General features: G+C 57.0%; 1 protein-coding gene across 12 annotated transcripts in view; it reads left to right on the top strand.

Moving 5' to 3' along the window:
• Window positions 1–3,673: 3,673 nt before the first annotated feature.
• Window positions 3,674–19,127, top strand: part of MBNL1 (muscleblind like splicing regulator 1) — a 102,116-nt gene continuing 86,662 nt past the window's right edge. For 7 of the 12 annotated variants that reach the window (XM_075418454.1, XM_075418455.1, XM_075418451.1 and 4 more), the window contains exon 1: window positions 11,969–12,081. In XM_075418454.1, coding sequence (XP_075274569.1) covers window positions 12,073–12,081 — 9 coding nt within the window. In that variant the 5' untranslated portion in view covers window positions 11,969–12,072. Of the gene's footprint in view, window positions 3,692–11,792; window positions 11,884–11,968; window positions 12,082–18,372; window positions 18,439–19,127 lie in introns of those variants that run through there. The other 5 variants (XM_075418452.1, XM_075418447.1, XM_075418456.1 and 2 more) reach the window with 5 other exon arrangements.

Here is a 19,127-nt window from a genome sequence, read left to right as displayed (position 1 = left end):
GAGACCCCGAGGGCATGATGGACTCCTGCACGCGTGGCAAACCACATGTGTCGCACTTCTGCCGATGAAATTCCCGAGTACCTCTTGGTGTTGTCGGAGGCGTTGCTCTGCCCAGGCTGCGGAGCCTCTGGAAAGCCCGGATGGATGAGCAGCGTGCCTGCGCTTCGCCTGGGGAAAGGCTCCCTGATGGGGAAAGCGGAGCTCCCTTGTGCATGGCATCCGCATCCTCGCGAAAACACACCAAATTCTGCGCTAGGAATAGGTATTTCTTAGAAGACACTTCTAAAATCCTAGTAAAAGCAAATCAGTTTATCATTTACCTCCTGCAACTTACCTGTATTTTGTTATTTATTAGGAACTGAACTGAAGACTGAAGATTTGGAGCCTTTATGATGTCCTGGATCTGGCTTTCCATTTGACCTCTCCGTTTGGGACAGTTTGCTGGCTACTGAAAGGACAGAAGTTCTTTTTGCCAGAGAAGGTAACTCCATTTTTCCCGCTCTGTTTACTGCACTCATCACATCGGTTGGTCCCCCCCCGGGGAAAGCTTTTACTCCGGCAGCCGACAGACCCAGGGCTTCCCCGCGCCAGGGCCACGCTGGGCATCAACACAGAGCACGCTCCTGTGCTGCGTGGCCCTGGCAGATGTGGGGTAGCTGTGGCATTTCTGATGAGAGAAGAAAAACAAGGTTTGAATGGGACAGCTTTTTGAGTAAAAAGCCTTGTGTTGCTGAAAAATGGCATAAAACCATTCAGGCACGCTCCAAGTTGCCTCTTTCTAGCGCCAAGATGCACGCTTGGAGCAGCGCCGTGGGTCAGAATACGGAAATCCTTCACGTCCCTGGGGCTGCCATGTGTCAGGCAGGCAGACAGACAGACCGACAGCGGTGCCTCCCCTGCCACCTCAGCGCCGGCTCCCTCCCCGCCTCCTCCACCAGCCCTGTTCCTGCGGCTGCCTTCCGCAGCTTGCACGTTTTGCAGCAGTCATTTTCGAGAACAAAATAGAACCTATGCAGTTTCCCTCATCCTTTTCATCGTAACACTGAGGAACACGTGAAGTTCGTGAGCTTTGACTTCATCCCCGCTCCCCCAAACAAGTGGTACCTCCATAAACACATCATTCCGTCTGAACACAAGGAAGAACTTCTTCCCTCTGAGGGTGACGGAGCCTTGGCCCAGGCTGCCCAGGGAGGTTGTGGAGTCTCCTTCTCTGGAGATATTCCAGCCCCGCCTGGACGCGGTGCTGTGCAGCCTGCTCTGGGTGACCCTGCTTCGGCGGGGGTTGGGCTGGGTGACCCACAGAGGGCCCTGCCAACCCCGAACATTCTGTGATTCAAAAATTCACTGCTTAGTGGATATCTGCAGTACGAATTCTCTTAAGTAGTTAAGGCGTTTTGATGTGCTATATATTAAAGAGCAATTGACGCTTAAAGATTGCCGGTGCTCCCGCCGCAGTTGCTGCGGATTAAGGACTCGCACGTGGGGACAGCAGTATCTGATCTCTTTCAATCGCGTGCCTCAGCTTAAACAATCCTAACACAATTTAGCAGTGTCCACGTAAGGGGTTTTGCCAACTTAGTTAAATCACTTTTTAAGAGGAATAAAAAGTGATTTTTTTTTTTTTTTTTCTGCTGCGCAGTGCTGCGGCCGAGCAGCGGGGCTGGCTGGGGCTGGGGCTGTGCCCGCTCTGCCAGCACGCCCGCTCCAGGTTACCTGCTACATGCCACGAATAACTCCCATGAAGTTGTTCTGTTAACTCATGCACCGTCCTGTAGCATGGGATGGCGAAGCTTCACGCCTTGACACCAGCCTGCTGACAGCACGATGGTAGCAGAGGGAGACACTGGTAGAGGGGTGGAAAGAAATAACAAGAAATCCCGTCCATAATTCATAAATATGAGAATGGTTTGGGTCGGAAGGGCCCTTCAGAGGACATCCAGCCCAACCCCCTGCAGTAAGCAGGGACATCTTCACCTGGATCAGGCTGCTCAGAGCCCCGTCCAACCTGGCCTTGAACGTTTCCAGGGATGGGGCATCGACCGCCTCTCCGGGCAACAGAATCACAGAATGGTAGGGGTTGGAAGGGACCTCTGTGGGTCATCTAGTCCAACCCTCCTGCCGAAGCAGAGTCACCTACAGTAGGCTGTAGAAGACCTTGTCCAGGCGGGTCTGGAATATCTCCAGAGAAGGAGACTCCACAGCCTCCCTGGGCCAGCCTGGGCCAGGGCTCCGTCACCCTCAGAGGGAAGAAGTTCTTCCTCGTGTTCAGACGGAACTTCCTCTGCTTCAGTTTGTGCCCGTTGCCCCTTGTCCTGTCGCTGGGCACCACTGAGAAGAGCTTGGCCCCATCCTCCTGACACCCACCCTGCAGATATTTGTAAGTATATATTAGGTCCCCTCTCAGCCTTCTCTTCTTCAGACTGAAGAAACCTGTGCCAGGGTTTCACCACCCTCAGCGTAAAAAGTTTCTTCCCTATATCCAGGCTAAATTTCCCCTCTTTCAGTTTGAAGCCGTTACCCCTGGTTAGGGCTTGGAACTAGCTGTTGCTGCTGGTGTGGACCGCAGCCTGTCTTCGCAGCGGTTTCCAGGCTGCTGTTGCCCACCGTCGTGCCTCCAGCACACCCGGCCACACCGCAGTGCAGGGACGCAGCTCCCGAGAAAGGGGCCACTTTGCAAGCTCAGCTCTCGTGCACCGACAGCGGCTCAAGCGCAGGGAAAGGAAGCCAGCGCGCGTTTCCGCTGCAGCAGTGCCTGCTCCCCGGCTGCCACCCCCGCGTCCCCACGCAACGCCGGCCCCGGGCAGGGGCTCCCGCCGAGGCTCTGCCCCAGGCTGGGAGCTGCTCTGCGGTTTCACGGCGGCTGGCAGTGGCCGGTGAAGCTGGGGGGATGGCGTTTCCCTCCCTGCGTTGAGCAAGGGACTTTTCTAGCGAGCTCGGCGGCGAGCGGCAAGCTCTCGCTCGGCAGGGCTCTGGGCGGAAGGGCTGCTGCTCGTGCTGGAAGCCTGGAGACGGCAGCGGCCGCAGCAGGAATAACAAAAATGGGTCTGAATGACTCTGGTCGGTGGGGCCGGCCATGCTGCGGGCGCTGGCAGCTGTGTGCCGGCGGCAGTGCAGGCCGGGCAGCCGTTATCTGCGGCTTGCAGCAGGAAGGGAGCCCCAGGCACCTCCCTGGCCATCGCCCCACTCCCCGGGACGCCGGGCGACCGCCTGGTCCCACGGCCTGAGCCCTTACCCCCAGCCGATGCCCACGGCCAGACTAACGGAGACGTCTTCCACCGGCACATCTCAAACCGCATGTTTGTGCCCGAGATGTGCGCTTCCCCGGCAGCGAGCCACGCTGCAACTCGAGCTGTGGCTGCAGAGCAAAAGCACTTCCCCTTGCACCTCTTTTTTTATTAGCTGAAAGTAATTTCTGCTTCTATAAGAAAATATATATGCAAACTGCAGCCCGTTGCCATGGTTACCGCTGTACGCTGCTGTGAAAAGCTTATTTCACATCCTCAGACCTATAGGGTTTGGAAAGCGTAATTCTTCTGGCCTTTCACCGTTTTCCCCCTCGCTAGGCCACCATCCCGCCGTTGCAAAAAAAAAAGCATGTTGTAATTCGCCCGGCGCGCCGGGGAGGAGGCGGCAGCTGCGCTGCCAGAGCGCGGCAGCACGCTCCGACGCCGCCTGCGCGCCAGGCCCCCAGGTAAGAGCTACGCTTTCTACCCCGCTCTGTGGCCCTTGCCGGCCGTGCAAATTCGCAGCAGAACAGTGTCCGGTTGCTCAGCGGGTTACGGTAAGGTGTTCAGAGGGCTAAGCTGTTGTAATATGTCTGCGTTTGGCATTTGGGTCTTGCTAGCTTGAGATAAGTCAGGGAAGATTTAAATAACATGCTCAAGAAATGAGCACTAAAAGTAAGGTTTTGTTCTGCGAAGTTTAAGTAGCAAAAGTTCTGAAGAGTGTTAGAAGTAGCGGTCAGATTCCAGCACAGACCCTTGCTGGGGCACGGTGGGACCGCCGTGGTGTGGAGCTCCCACCGTCCCCCCACCAGGAACACGCCAGGCAAACCCTGCGTGGCAGCCGGCCGCTGCAGTGGTCTCTTGTCTCCTGGTTTTGCTGCCGTTTTGTCCGTTAGTCTCGCCGTGCTGGCGAGGTCGAGAGGAAGGTTTTCAGGTGCTCCCGGGTGAGTTGGCGCGCAGCTGCTCGCTCCGTGCCGCTGGTGGAGCGGAGGCAGGGCGGGATGCAGGCGCCGAGGCATCACCGCCATGGTCGGGCTGCGTTTCGGGACGGCTTCTCAACGGGGCCAAACGCTGCTGCTCCCGTCCCCGGAGCGTCGCTCCCCAGCCCCGCGCCGGCTCCCCAGGAGCTGTCGGTAAAGCCCATGAGAAATTAAAATGACATTAATCTCCCGACAGCGAACCCTTGGCTTCCTGCTGTGAAATACGCTGCCGCTGGCGAATGTCCCACCAGTCTTCCCTGGTTAAATACGATGCTGGATCGCAGGCAGGGCCCACCCGGACCGAGCGCCCGCGCTGCTCCCCACCGAGGTTAAAGTGGACCCCGGCACCGCCAGCCGGGCTCCAGCCCAAACTGAAAAGCTGTAAAGAAATCACCTCCCCAGAGCAGGCAAAGAACGTAGCACAGATCATGATTATTCACTGCGAAATTAACAGTGTGGGTTTTGCTCATTTATATGCCTGTAGATTAGTAGGGATTTAAAATACTTTATGACTTTTAACGAAAATATGATCTCTTCGTAGTTACAGGAGGCTTTAAAATAAAAGGACAACACAGTGCAAGGGCCAAGCCTGACATTTGTACGTTATCTTTACTAAAATGTGGATGCAATTAATACCATTGAAACAGAAATTGAAAAAAACTCTTCCGGCACTGTGGCGCGAAAGCGATGGCCTCCACGCTGCTGTGCAGCAGAAGCGGAAGCGCGTTCCTGCAGAAGCCGCGCTGTGGCAGAGGAGATGGAACGGCCGCTTGCTCTGTCGGCAGGGCTGAAATTCAACGTCCGGCCTTTTCGGGGAACTCGGGTTTCGTCAGGGCCGAACAAAAAATGGCCTGAGGACGCAAATCGCGTCGCCAGGGTGGTGCCCGTGGTTAGTCTGCGTTTGCAGCAACTTGTGCATCTGCCTTTAACAACGGTCAGGGGGAAAGAAAAGGGAAAATAAGCGTACAAGGTTTATTTTGTGACTAGTGTATTCCCGCCACTTGGTGCGATAAGGCGAAGCCCCGAGATGAATTTCAAGCCAGACGGGGTTGCACTGTGGTCTGTGTCTCCGTGTTTAGCAGACGGGGGGCCGACAGCGGCCCGTGCCCCTCGCGGGCAGGGGGTCTGCAGCCGGTTCAGGGCAGGGCGGCCGGTGCTGCTGCCATTGCCATGCTCACCGGGTCACCCACGCGTCTCTGCGCGTAGTGGTCCTTTGGGTGCCACGTAAACACTGAGGAGCGAAGCCCTGCTCTGGGGTGCGCGGCGGGCAGCGTCCTCTCTGGGTGGGCTCCCGGCCGGGGATCCAGCGCAGGCGTGGAGCGTGCCGGGCGCTGGGCACGGGGCGCGCGGGAGGGCTGACGTTCGCCCGGGCTGCTCTCACCCAGCGCCAGCGACACAGCGGGGCTTTTTCAGCTGGTTCTGAATTAAATTAGGTTCCGAACTGCCTTTTCTTCACTCTTCTTCTTTAGCAAAGGCTTCCTGTTTGATTTGCGATCTGACCGAAGCGGGAGCTGAGGTCGGGGGCACAGCGCCAGCACGAGCGGAGCCGGAGGCCGTGGTGCTCGCTGGCTGCCCGCGCCCCAGCCTGCGCAGCCCCCCTCCCGCACGCCTGCCCGCCTCCAGCACCAGGCACCAGGGCTGTGCGGGGGCCTGGGCACTGCGGGGGCAGGTGGCACGCTGTCGGGGCGGCCGCTTCCGTCCAGCAACACGTGAAGAAAGGCGGTGGCTGAGTCGGCGGGTCACCGTCTCCCGCCCAAACCGAAAGTCTTAAGAAACCCGTGTCTGAGGGAGGGCTAGAAATGATCGACGAGGCTTCCTTCAGACAAGTTTCTTAATGCTGCAGACTTGGGTCCTCCTTCAGAGCATTTATCACATTTGCAACGACAAAGAAAATTTAAATATATTTTCACCGTACGTCCCCAGCGCCATGCCTGTTGCAGGATGACCTGCCACTCGGAGTTCTCCCTTTAAGCCTTTCCCTTCGGACCGTTTTGTAGCAGGAACTGGAGTGGGAAGTGCTTTTATTCTTTTGGAGGCACGGTCGCGAAGAGGATGCCGACAGCCACCCTCCCGCGCGGCACCCGGGAAGGGGCCAGTGTCCCGCCGCCGTGCTGGCGGGGCGGCTGCCCGCCTGTTTGGGTGGCCGGTGGCCCCGCAGCCCGCCTCGCCCGCGGTCGGAGGGAGGGCAGGCGGCCGTTGCACAACGGGCCCAGGTCAGGCTCTTGCTTCACTTGCGCGAGGCTGGCTCAGCCCAGCCAGGAGAGTTCCTCTTTTTCGCTCCTGTTGTAATAATACGTAGTGCCTCTCCAGGACAAAATGTCCCTCAAAAGACCTTCTCTGTACACAGTGTGTTTCTCTTTTCCCTTGCCTCCTAATTTATGTCTTTTTGTTTGAACGACACATGAAGCTAAACATACGGTGACTGACTTCTTTATCTTTCTCTGTTGGAGGATAATTAGCCCATTGTTTTGTTTGGTATCCCAGATGATAATCATCATCATCAGGCGATAATCTGAGAGACCACTGGGTCTGCGATTTCCTTACGGTTTCCTCCTTGCCATGCCCTGCCTGGACACCTTGGTACTGCAGAGCTTGTGCTTGGCATCTGCGCTGCAGGCTCTGACACCCGCAGCTGGCGCAGACTCGTGGAACAGAGCACATTCGCTTCACAGGCTGCAGTGAGCAATGGCGTCAGGGCTGGTGCGCGGGGCGGGAACCCAAGGACGAGGCACGCTGGGGCTGTGCCGTGCCGAGGCAGGGCTCCCAGCAGCAGGGCTGCCTGGCAGTGGCTGCTCCCCAGGGAGGCTGGCAGCGCTGCCGCCGGCGCAGGCAGCGAGCACCAAACCCTTCGGCGTGCGTCACCCGAAGACGGGCTGGATGGGAAAGTGAAACGAAACAAGCCTAACCCAGCAGCGCAACCAACTAACGGCTGCGGAGCCAGGCCCCCTGCACCGGGGGCGGAGGGGCTGGGCAGCGGGCCGCCATTCCGGCTGCGAGCACCTCCGCGTCCCCATACCCGCGCGGCTGCCGCTGCTGGGGCACCACGAGCAGGCATAGGTTAGATGCTTTTTAAAAAACTTCACTTTTTCAAAGCCAGCTCTGCGCATAGAAAAAATCATTTGTGCCAACACTGGCCTACTGAAATTACTGGGAGAAATCTGGCCAGCAAGGAGTTTGTAGCGAAAACTCTGTGACCGGAACAACTGCTGTGGAAATGCCCAGCACGCTGATGTCAGCGCAGAGAGAGGAAATGGCCGCACGCATTTCTTTGTGGCAGAACAGAAGCAGGAAGAGCCACAAATGATCCATTACAGCATTCACTCCCAGAGACCATCAAGGCGCGCGCGGCCAGTGCTGAAGTTATCTGCGCAGTGCATCCGTACCACTGCTGCTTCACGCAACGACAGGCAAAGTCGTGCAAGTCAGGCAAATATAAAAATACAGCAGGATACCAATTGTCAGGAACTTTTTACTGATCTGGATGAAGCTTCTTTGAAACACAAGTGGAAAATCATGGCACGCTTTCCTGGAAGAAAACTGCATGTTTCTTTATGTCCCTTCAGTCTCCAGTTCCTATAAAAAAGATAAACAGAAAGCTCTCCCGGTCAGTGACGTGCCTTCGCTTCCTCGGGTCCCCAGGCACCGGGATGCTCCCCGAGGCCGCTGCGCCTGGGCACTCCTGGGCAGGGACGGTCACGGCACCTCGCTGCTCCCTACGGGTGCTCCGGGTTCAGAGTGCCGCGGTCTGTTGCTGGGGGTGATCAGAGCACACAAAAAGAAAGGCTAATTATATTAATGCCAGGCTGTATAATAAAACAAAGAGCTTTGAGAAAGAAAAAGCTGGAGTTCAGATATCTTGAGCAAGTAATACTATTTGTCTCCCAAAGTAAAGTGAGGAATTATTCATTAAAGCTGACAAGCACATTATCACCTCATTTCACAAAGCACAACTCTCTGCTTAGTTCAGGCCCGAGTACAGAGCAGGGAAAAAGGCAAATTTCAAGGCAGACTTCTTCTAGTCGCCCGAGCCTGATATATTCCAAAGCAAACGGCACAGTGGTTCGGCTTATTTGGTTACGGATTGAAGGATGTGGCGGCTGTCATTCTGAGCGATCATTTGAAATCTCAGCAGCCAGTAGAAGCTCAGTGTCTACAAACGAATAAAAGCAGCATCCAGTTGCAGTGGAGATGCCACTTTAGTACTGACTTTTTTCATTTGTAAGGTAAAAATAAATGTGTTCTGGAACAACTGGGCATAGGTAACAAGTGTTGCTCGGAATTACAAACACAGATGACAAGATTTGGGGGAAAAAGACAAACACGAGAGGGAGAAGACGGAAATACAAAGTTCTAGCAGAGCTACAACCCCCAGCGCATTTGGTAGAAAAAATAAAGCTGGAACAAGGTGTCTGTGTTGATAGAGATGTCGAACACAACCAAACTACACTCCTGATACCGGAGCGAAACCTTTGCCTGTTTCCCCGTCCCCGCTGACGTCGATGTGCCTTGTAGTCTCTTTGTAGTCTGCTGCTCGTGTTGGCTGGGGAGGCCCAGCCTGCGGAAAGCCAGCGAGCGGCCGAAATCAAACCACGTCTGGGAGCGGGAGCCTGCTCGGGGGGGCAGGGAGGCCGTCTGTCTGTTTTCTGGCAACAGGGCACCACTGCACGACCGCTGCTTGTCACAGCATCCAGCCCCGTGCCGCTGCGCCCACCGCCTGCGTCCGGCCGAGAGAACAGAATAGCAGCGGTCAGAATTCAGAGCAAAGTCACCAAGGAGCATCAGATGCAATGGGCAGAGGTGCTGGGAGTATCAAATGCGAACACTCAACCTTGGAAGAGCCTTCTATAGCTTTATGTGTTTTAATTTCTGGAGTGTGTGGCACCCAGCTCCTCGCAGCAGCCTTTGGACCCCTTCTCTCGCTGCGCTTGGCCCCGTGCTGCAGCCCTGGTCGGTGAAGGACCGACGTGTAACAACCACGGGACTTAGAAAAAATTGCCTTCTTATGGACATTGTGATGTCTTCTTGGCACGGTGTAGATGACGCTGGCAGCAGAACTTGTTTATAGTATCCACACTCTTTCTCTCCGTGAACGCTCACTTGTTTGACAGCTCTTCATTTCCACGACCGAGGCGAGGAGCAAGCTCCCCGGAGGCAGAGCTGCCCGCCCTTGACATGTCCATTGTACAGCGCTTTCCAAACCCGAGAGCGGCGCGAGCCCCTGCGGCCGCTCGCCGTGGCAGCCGTCCGTGCTGTGCAGAGGCAGGCAGCCCGCGGCCGCGCCGGCCATCCGGCAGCTCGCCACCCAGACGGGCACCGCCTCGGGCTTCGGCACCCACGGAGCTGCTCGGGCTTCGGCACCCACGGAGCTGCTCGGGCAGAGCCTGCGCTGAGGGGAAGCAGGGATTTCGAGGGGAAGCAGGGATTTCCCCGCCTTGACGAACTGGCCTACCGTTACACCAGCAACAGGGACCGGGGGGAACGGAAACTGGGGGAGTGCTTGCTGTGACAGCTCTCCGAGTTGTTCCCTATGGAAGAAAACAGAAATTGAGATTAAAAGTTTAAGGGAAAAGAGGATGACTGAGTATTTTTGAAAAATGTGTGTGTAAAGGCATTGATATGCACTCTGCACTCAGCTGCTCCACGTGATAGAATGCTTTGAAAAAAAATACTGAGAAAAAATGTCTCCTGGAACCATTGCAAATATTTGTAGGGTTTGGGTGTGAGTTTGGCTAAGACGTGGCCACTGCCTTGATATCAAAAAGACAAAGTCGGAGAATCCTGCCACCGATTTTATTAAACTGGTAAAATACAGAGAACTGAAAACATAGTTTTCAATGGCACGGGACTCTTACGGCAAACAGGAAAAAAACAAAAGAAGAATTAACAACCTATGAGGCGACGGTGCGAGCCTCGGGGGTGGAACAGACTGCGCACCTGAAAGAGATGCACAGATCAGAAGGAGCAAACCTCGGCAGGGCCAGCGCAAGAGCGAGCAAGGAGAGGGACCACTAAAGGTCACCTCGTCCATTCCCTCGCCCAGGGCAGGATGGAGGGTGCCTACATCCCTCCTCCAGCGCCCAGCCTGGAGTTAGTGCCCTTGCCAGCCCTTTTTCTCCCTCCAAGCCCAGCCTGCATCTCCCTCCCCGCAGTTTAAGCCCGTCTTCTTGTCCTCACCACCATAAATATGGCGATGAGATTGTTCCCTGCTCTTTACAGTGCCCTTAAATCTTGGAATGTCACTGCCATGCTTCCCCCAGTCTCGGCGCTGGCAGGCTGCTTCCAGTCCTTTCCACCGTTTCGTCTCCACTCAAGCTCCTGTCCTGCATCCTGGTGACCAGACACTGGTGGGCCGGGGCCCTGCGCGTCCCCCCACCCGCCTCGGCGCCGTCGGGTGCGTGTCCTCCTGTCGTGGGTTTGTGCCGCGGGCTGTTGCTGAGATCCCCTCGCGCGTGAGCATCCCAGCCGGGGGACCCGTCTGCGTCGCGTCTGACTGATCCCCACCGCCGCGGCACCGCTCCTGCAGGCGTCACCGGGCAGAGCGGGACTGGCACCGTGGCCTGGTTGGGTCCACGCAGGTGTGCCTCACCCATGGACAACGTACTGTCCGTGCCAAGGAGGAGTGGGAACAGGGCGAGGGCGCAGGGCGCGTTCCGGGGACCCCTGCCCGGGGAGCAGGTCCATGCTGTGGCCTCTGCTGAGGGAAAGCATTCCGGCATGGGGAATGACAAGGTGACCATGAGCCAGCAGCGTGCCCTGGGTGCCAAGAAGGCCAGTGGGATCCTGGGGTGCATCAAGAGGAGCGTGGCCAGCGGGGCGAGGGAGGTTCTCCTCCCCCTCTGCTCTGCCCTGGGGAGGCCCCATCTGCAGTGCTGTGTCCAGTGCTGGGCTCCCCAGTTCAAGAAAGATGAGGAGCTACTGGAGAGAGTCCAGCAGAGGGCTACGAGGATGATGAGGGGACTGGAGCATCTCTCCTCTGAGGAGAGGCTGAGGGAGCTGGACTTGTTCAGCCTGGAGAAGAGAAGGCTGAGAGGGGACCTTAGAAATGCCTACAAATATCTGCAGGGGGGGTGTCAGGAGGATGGGGCCAGACTCTTTCCAGTGGTGCCCAGCAACAGGACAAGGGGCAACGGGCACAAACTGAAGCAGAGGAAGCTCCAGCTGAACATGAGGAAGAACTTCTTCCCTCTGAGGGTGACGGAGCCTTGGCCCAGGCTGCCCAGGGAGGCTGTGGAGTCTGCTTCTCTGGAGATATTCCAGCCACGCCTGGACGTGGTGCTGTGCAGCCTGCTGTGGGTGACCCTGCTTGGGCAGGGGGCTGGGCTGGGTGACCCACAGAGGGGCCTGCCAACCCCTAAGGTGATTCTGGGATTCTGTGATTTATTTTTTTTTGGGGGGGTGTCTGGACAACCAGTATCGCAGCGGCTGCGCCACCGGCCTCGCCCCGCCGGGGACATTTCCCGCCCGCTCCCCCCCCCCCTCCGCGCCGCTTCGCCTTTTTGTAATTTTATTTTTTAATTCCCCCCCGCCCCCCCTTTCTCCGGAACCCGGGGAAGGCGACGGGGCCGGGCACCGCGACTGCTCGGAGCGGGGGGGGAGGCCCCGGGGGAGGGCAGCCCGCGCCGCCCCCGCCCGCACCCTCCCTTCGGCTCCGCGGATGGCGGCGGCCGCGCCGCGCTGAGGTGAGCGGGGCCGGGGCGCGGGGCTGCGCTTCCGGGCGGGGCGGGGGCGGCGGCGGAAGCCGGGGCCGGGGCGGGCGCGGGGAGCCCGGGCCGCTGCCGCCGCCTCCCGCCCTGCCGCTGTCAGCATGAGCCCCTGACCGGGCCGGGCCGCACCGCCGTGCCCGGGCCGGGCCCGCCCGCCGCGCCAGCATGCCCGAGGTGAGTGCCGGCGGGGGAGCGGCGGGGGAGCCGCGACCCCCGGCCCGCCCGGCCCGGCCCGGCCCGGCGGCCTCCCCGGGCGGCGGCTGCGGCGGCCCCCGCGGGCGGGCCCTGCCCGGGGCGGCGGCGCGGGGGAAGGGAGGCCCCGCTCGGCTCGACTCGGCTCGGGAGGGCCGGGGGCGCCGGGGCGCGGCCCCGCCGCCCGCGTGTCCCGTCCCTGGGGGTGTCAGGGCCCGGCCGCGGGAGCTCCCCACGCGTGTCCTGGCGCCGGGCGGGGGGCGAGCGGCGGGGCCGGGCGGGCTGTGCGGGGCCGGTGCGTGTCGAGGGCCCTCCTGGCGCGGCGCGGTTGCGGGGCCCGGGCCCTGCGCTGGGCGGCCCGGCCGGCCCCGGGAGGGAGCTGGGCCTTGGTGGGGGGGGTGGGGGAGCGCGCAGTGTGCTTTGGGGAGAAAGTTCCTGAATTCAGAACTTTGTTCCGCGTCCGCGCAGACGGAGCGCTTGGCGCAGCTGCCGGTGTCGCGGAGGAGAAGGCAGCGGTGCCGTCTGTGGAAAACGGGTGTTTTTGGAAAAATCCGCGGCTGTTTCTCTTAGAAAGAAGTGGATTCTTTGGCTGGTTTCCGAGGGGGGGGCGTGCTGCGGAGCGCGGCCGCAGGGCGCGGGTGAGGAGGGAGAGCGGGTTCTGCAGGGGGGTCACGGGCGGGAGAGGGGTGTGTAAATACTGAGTAATAACACGGAGTAAATTACAACTGTATCTCCTTTAGCTCTACATAAGAGAGATTCTAATGACATGACAGCACGTTCCACGGTGACAACAAGGCAATAATTTGCATAATGCATGATTAACGGGTGATGCTTGCTACTGCAGGGCGAGCGGCAGAGGTCGGGCAGTGGGCAGCTGGCTCCCGCCGGCGCTCTGCCGTGCTTGGTGCTGGCCCTGGCCAGACCGGCTGCGCCAAGCAATGTTATGACAGTTTAAAGTAGACAGAAGAGAAAAAAAATTGGAGGCTTGGCATGCCCAGTCCCACTGACGCGGTGCCAGTGCCGCTGTACGTGGCAGGCCGGGCCCTGCCGGTGTGGAAACGCGAGGTGCTGGGAGCCTGGAGCACCCCGACGGCACTTCTGCAGGGGACGGGGTGCTGGGTGCCCGCCGGGCTGAGCTCTGCGGCGTGGGCTGCTGCAGTTTGAATCTTGCGAGGCCGATGTGGCTCTGTGTTCCTCGGCTTGTGTCGCGTCAGGTGTAGGTTAGGGCGTTGTAAAGCGGCGCTGGGCTTCCCTGGGGTGGAGTGCTGGGCTTCTGAGCTGCGAAACTTCTTTAGGCTTCGTTGAAACAAGAGATGTTTGCGTAGGAAAGCGATGGCAATGACTGAACGTTCTAAGTTTTATAACCAGTTGGTGTCCAGACTTGAGAAAACTTTGAAAGCTTATTAGCCTGTATGTTGTACGTATGAATTAGCAGTAATTGTGGAGTCTGCCTGGTTTACTCGACTCCTAAAGTACAGGATTGTGCTGTTGTTGTTTACTGGGGCTGCTGAGGAAAGATACGCAGGCAGCAGATTTCTTAGTCTGGTATGTGAGAGAGAAGGTGGCAGGGCACACTCAGCGTCCCGTTTCCTTAAAGCCATCATTGGATTAAATTTATTTTGAATGGCAGGCGAGGGTCTGAGTCCGAGGAGGCTTAGCTGTGCTGTGAGGCTGTGGAATCAGTGGGCAAAACTGGGGCGTTACGTGAGCAATTTGTAGTTCTCTTGAGTCAGGAAACAGCATCAGAGCTGTCGTGTGAGAACTGCCCTCGGCTGCGGCGGAGGCTATGGCTTCCATACACCGCTGCCCAGCGCCGGCGATCCCTGCGGTGGGAGCAGCCTGGCTTTGTGATTGCTTTTCGTTTACCCACAAAATCCTCCTTTATGTTCGCCGTCTCGGAAGTGTTGTGAAGCACAGCTGTGCCACGTGCTGGATCGGCACAACCTTTGTGTTTTTCTGGGCTGAAAGGTGCATTGCAAGCACAGGAAATTGCCAGTTCGGAGGTACCTGACAGCTGCCTACGGCTCGGACCCTCCTAGGCAGGTGCCTGACCCATGTTCTGCACCCTCGTGGCAGAAGACGTCAGAGTTTCAGATCTGGTAGATGGACACGCCAATGGATAGTATCAACCTTCAGGAGTGTCAACAAAACAGTTTAATGGGCGGAAGCGTAGATTTTTAATTTCACATTGCTCTGGTATAGTATTATCTAATTGTGGAAGTAATCATGATCATAATTAAGAGTAGTCATCACTCGGAGGTTTTTCTGTAGGCAGCAGGGCCAAGAAGTCGCTCTCTCCTGGACTCGCTGCGTTCGGGGTGCAGCGCTGTGGGGGCTTCCAGCCCGGTCCAGGCTGCTGGGACCCTGGGGCTGCAGGAGCACGGCACTAAGCCAGCGACCGGAGTCGGGGTTCAGCAGGGTGCCGGGCAGGGTCCTGGAGCACCCTGCCGTCGCCTGCGGCCGCTGCAGCACGAGTGCCTTGGAAAGGCTGCGGGTCCAGCCAGCGGCGCCGTGCTGGGGGCACAAGTAGCATTTCGGGGGGTTTTGCTGATGTTTCTTGAGACTGGAAATGCTCCTAGTTCCTTCTGCTTTCGGAGGTTCGACAGTATAATCAGAAATAAGGTAGTGTGGATCGAGCTGCTTCAAGCCTAAAATGCAGACATTCATTTTCAGTTTTGGAGAAAGGTAATTTTGTTCTGCTTTATTCCACCTCTTGAGTTCTAGTACTCTGTTGCTTCACCAAGTCTCAGATACTGTTCATCATTTACTGGTATTACTTGGTAACAATTGCTGAGTTTATTCTGCTTCCTATAACAAGGCCAAGGATTGAATAAACCAACATTTTTAGACACCTCTGTGACAAATACCACACACTGACAAGCATCTGAAAGTAGCAGGTGCTGCTGTTTTTTTTCTTTTAAAACCTGTTTTGCATGGAGGCTGCTGGTGCTTGTCCAGTTTGCATGTCTCGGGAGCACTGAAAATGCTACTTTCCAAAATTTCTTGAGCAGGGAAGGTACTGTTGAAAAGAAGCTGTAATGTCATTCACTGCAGCCTGTCCTCCAAGGGCTTTTAGGAGGGCTGGCAAATGTGCTGTTCTGTGTCCGAGCTGCGTCGCTGTGCATCCTTGCGGCAGGTGCAGAGCTGGCTTCCCTGGACTGGGAGCCTGGAAAACAAACTGGAAGTGCAGGAGATGGTGATGCGTCCCACCAAACAGCTGAAGCAGGCATTGAGCAGTCAAAGGGCGCCGCTCCGCGGGCTGATATTTGGGTTGCCCTGAGGAGATGGACTGTGAAAGCTGCTGGCTTTTACCAAGCTATCCTGGATGGGTTGTGTGGCCACGGTAAAGGTTCTTACCCCTGTGGTGTGGAGGAAGGTCTGCTGGCCAGCGCAGGTTACAACATACGCTTTCCTCTGGTTTGATTTCCTTTAAGTACTTGTTTCATTCCGCTGCTTTAGTTTAAACGCGGAGGTGGTAACGGCCCAGGAACGCCGGTGGTGAGGAGCATGGGCCTTGGCACCTCTCGCTGTCCGGAACAGGGGACGCTTGCTGCTTAGGAGCTGCACGTGCAAACTGCAGCCGTCGTTTTTCTAACCGCGCTAACGCCGAGGAGGTCACACGTGTTGGAGCGGAAGAGAGGCCTTGCAGTAACTATTCATTAGTTTCAAAGGCTGAGTATGTGTTTTCCTTTGCCTTAAGCACATTTTAAATGCAAACGCTATGAAGAGGCGATTTTGCTGTTAACAAAGACCAGCTCGTTAAGATAAAACTGCAAAAAAAGTTCCATTCCCTTTTGTTGTCATATTTTTATGATTTTTCTCCATGCTGAAGATGACTTCCATAACTATGAGTATTAATCAGAAAATTCCTGCAACTGCTCCCGCCCAGCAGGAATTTTGCTGCGCTTGTATTGTGTGTATTTTTACGACGGTTTTCCAGCCTGCATGAGGCAGGACGCCAACGTCAGTGGGCAGGTGTTGCCTGCAATGGTTGGGTTTTGTGCTGCTGTTGGTTTGTGAGCGGTGGCGGAACAGTCCTGCGCGCGGGTGCTGCCCGAGGGCTCGGGGTCTGTCGGGGTGCCAGCGGAGCTGGGCTGTGCCGACGCAGGGCTCTGGCCGATGCGCTTGCGCACCCACAGACCACAGGGTGGGGAGCCCGGCTGGGTCCGGCCGCGTCCCGGGGACCCTGTGCTGGCTCCATCCTGCTGCCGTGGTCCTGCGCACCATCGCCTGCGTGGGGCTGGTCTCCGCTGCTCGTGTTCCTCAGGGATTAGAGCAGTTGCCTATGATTATTATTTTTTATTTTATTAACAATTACGTATTGTAAACTTAGTTTCCCAAGTAATGCAGCAAAGTAAACAACATTTCCTTCCTACTACCCCGTAATTATTTACCGAAAGGGTAAACATGTGGATGGTTTTTTATTGCTGTCCTCGGTGACATTCGGAGCCTGCTCTGCCATTGTAATGTGCCATTGTAATTCCCGTTAGTGTCAGTGAGGGTTCACAGCAAGTAACACGGAAAGAGAAGGGACCGTTAAAACCGTATCACCGTTGTGATGAAACTTGTCTACCTCCCAAGATAAAAAAATACAGATTTAATGCAAGGAGTCGAGGCTGGCGTTCTGTAGCAGCGCGGGGTTCCCGGTGAGGCCCTTCAGGCGAGCGGCCGGTGCCGCCCGGTCCCATGCTACCTCCAGCAGTCTGCACAGGGTGAGCGCCTTCGGCATTGCTACATTTGGAGAAAGAAGCCAGCAGCAAATGTTGTCTTACGCTGTTATGTGCGTTCAGAAGCGGCTGTAAGGTTTCCTGCTCTGAGGCTGACCTGGAGTTTCGTCCATGGGTGCAGCGGGAGAGCGAGAGCAGCTGCGGCAGACGGGGCTGGCTCCCTGCGAGCTGGTGTGTGCTGACCGCAGGGTGAAGCCCACCTGCGTGGCAGGGTGGCTTTTACTCTGGGATCGGTTGGTTTTTTAAGATGCCTGCTTGCTGTCACCTACCACCTTGTGGAATTGTCCATGTTTCAAATTGTGTGTGTCTGCTGCATGGTTACAAAAGAATATTTTTATCCAAAATGTCTCTACCTGAGGTAGCTGGGAGAACTTGCTTCTAGTGTTCTGTAACAAAAACAGTCAAAGTTTGCAGTAGATATAATCTGTTAGTCCTCACGAAAGTCTAACGCAAGTTCTCACTGAATGCAGGTTGAATTTGGTCAGGCTGCCCGGAGGAGCTGTGGCTGCCCCCTCCCTGGCAGGGTTCAAGGCCAGGATGGACGGGGCTGGGAGCACCCTGGGCTGGTGGAAGGGGTCCCTGCCCATGGCAGGGGGAGGAACTGGGTGGTCTGTAAGGTCCCCTCCAGGCCCAAACCATCCTGTGAATTTGCAGTGGGATGCTTGCTGTTTGGAGTTACTAGGAACAGCAGGAGCAGCGTGCTGCTGCCGCTGGGGTGCTGAGCACTGCACGCGGAGCTCATTTTCCTTTGAATCTGCGGGTCGCACAGAACACCCAGGAGGCCAGGGCTGTGAGTTTTCTGTAGCCAGGTTGGCCCTTCCCTAAGCCGGGTGTATGATCAGCGCTGACCCCACGCAGGGGACGGGCCGTGTGCAAGCGCAGCCCCCCGGCTGTGTGTCCTTCTGCAGCCCCGCTGCCTCCTGGAGCTGCCGGTCGCTGCTGGTGAGGGGTCTCAGAGAGAAACCCCTTCCAGCCCTGACCTGAGCCCTCTCAGGAAGCCTGTGGCTGCCTGCGTTGCGCTTAGGACCTGACGCTTTGGCAAATCTGCCAAATATTTGTATTCACAAAAAAATATTTTGGGACAGAAATACACAATCTGTGTATCAGTGGCTGAATGAGTATGAATTTCAGCACAATAAAAAGAAGCGAGTACTAGGCGGGCTGAAATACGTCTAGTCATTTGGCATTTTGAGAAGTGAGCGTTCATGTAGCCCTCCGTGGCCAGCCCAGCTGCATCTGACTCATTTTACCAGTTCTTTGTCTGAATTTACGGGTAGCAGTTTGAACTTCTGCGTGTAGTGCAGGTTTTCCAGTTGGAAGCACCCTTGCTGTCTGCCCGAGGGAGCCTGCTGCTGGAGAAGGAAGGGTTTTCGCTTACGTGCTAGCCATTAATGTTGCGTTCAGAGTTGGTTCTTACAAAGTGTGTCGGTCTTGCTTGCAGTGGCAGAGAAAAAAATTAACAGAGTGCGCAGTGAATTTTCCCCTTATCTCACTAGACCACATTTTATATATCTTGTAGTGATACGCTTTCTTTCTACGGTTTCAGACTTTGTGTTTCAGAAGATTAATAGACCCAGCAGCCCTGTTTGTGAAGCTTGGTGATGATAACAAGGTAATAAGTCATGGGACGGTCGCAGATCATCTGGCAAGGCAAAATATGCCTTGGACTCGAACTTGGAGCAGGTATTATTTGGACAGAAAAGTAAAATGTCAAAAGCGTTATAAATAACGCTCCCTGGCTTGGGTGGCTGTGAGTTCCAGTTTGCCCAAAGAGCCTGCACGGGAGGCTTGGCCGGCGGCGGCTGTGCTCACGCTTGGTACGGCCCGCAGACTGGGAGAGACAGCGGTTGCGGGGCGCGTGTGCGGGGTTGAACACAGCAAGCACGAAGCACAGCAACGTTCCCCCGGCCGAGGCCGGCTGCGGGCGGCGCGGGCTGCAGGAGCGGGGTGCGGATGCCGGCGGCGTGGGCTGCGGGAGCGGGGTGCAGATGCTGGTGGCACGGGCTGCAGGAGCGGGGTGCGGATGCCGGCGGCGCGGGCTGCAGGAGCGGGCTGCGGGTGCTATGCTGGACCCCAGGCTCCCGCCACCGTTGCGGCCGTGCCGCGTGGAGCAGCTCCGCACGTTGCTGTTGCTGCGCTGCTGGCTCCTGGCAAGCGAGTCCGCCTGCGAGCGGTGAGTAAGGGCTTGGGAACCCAGAGCATGTTTGGGCTCTGGGCCCAATCCTGCTTCCAGAGAAGTTGATGGGAGTTTTTCCTTCTAAAAAAGGGAGAGCGATGGGCGCTTGTCGGCGCGGTGCTGCG

This window comes from Opisthocomus hoazin, chromosome 4 (assembly GCF_030867145.1).
Source record: "Opisthocomus hoazin isolate bOpiHoa1 chromosome 4, bOpiHoa1.hap1, whole genome shotgun sequence".
NCBI classification, from domain to species: Eukaryota; Metazoa; Chordata; class Aves; order Opisthocomiformes; family Opisthocomidae; genus Opisthocomus; species Opisthocomus hoazin.
The sequence above is the reverse complement of the archived record's forward strand: the minus strand, read 5'-3'. Positions and strand labels throughout refer to the sequence as shown.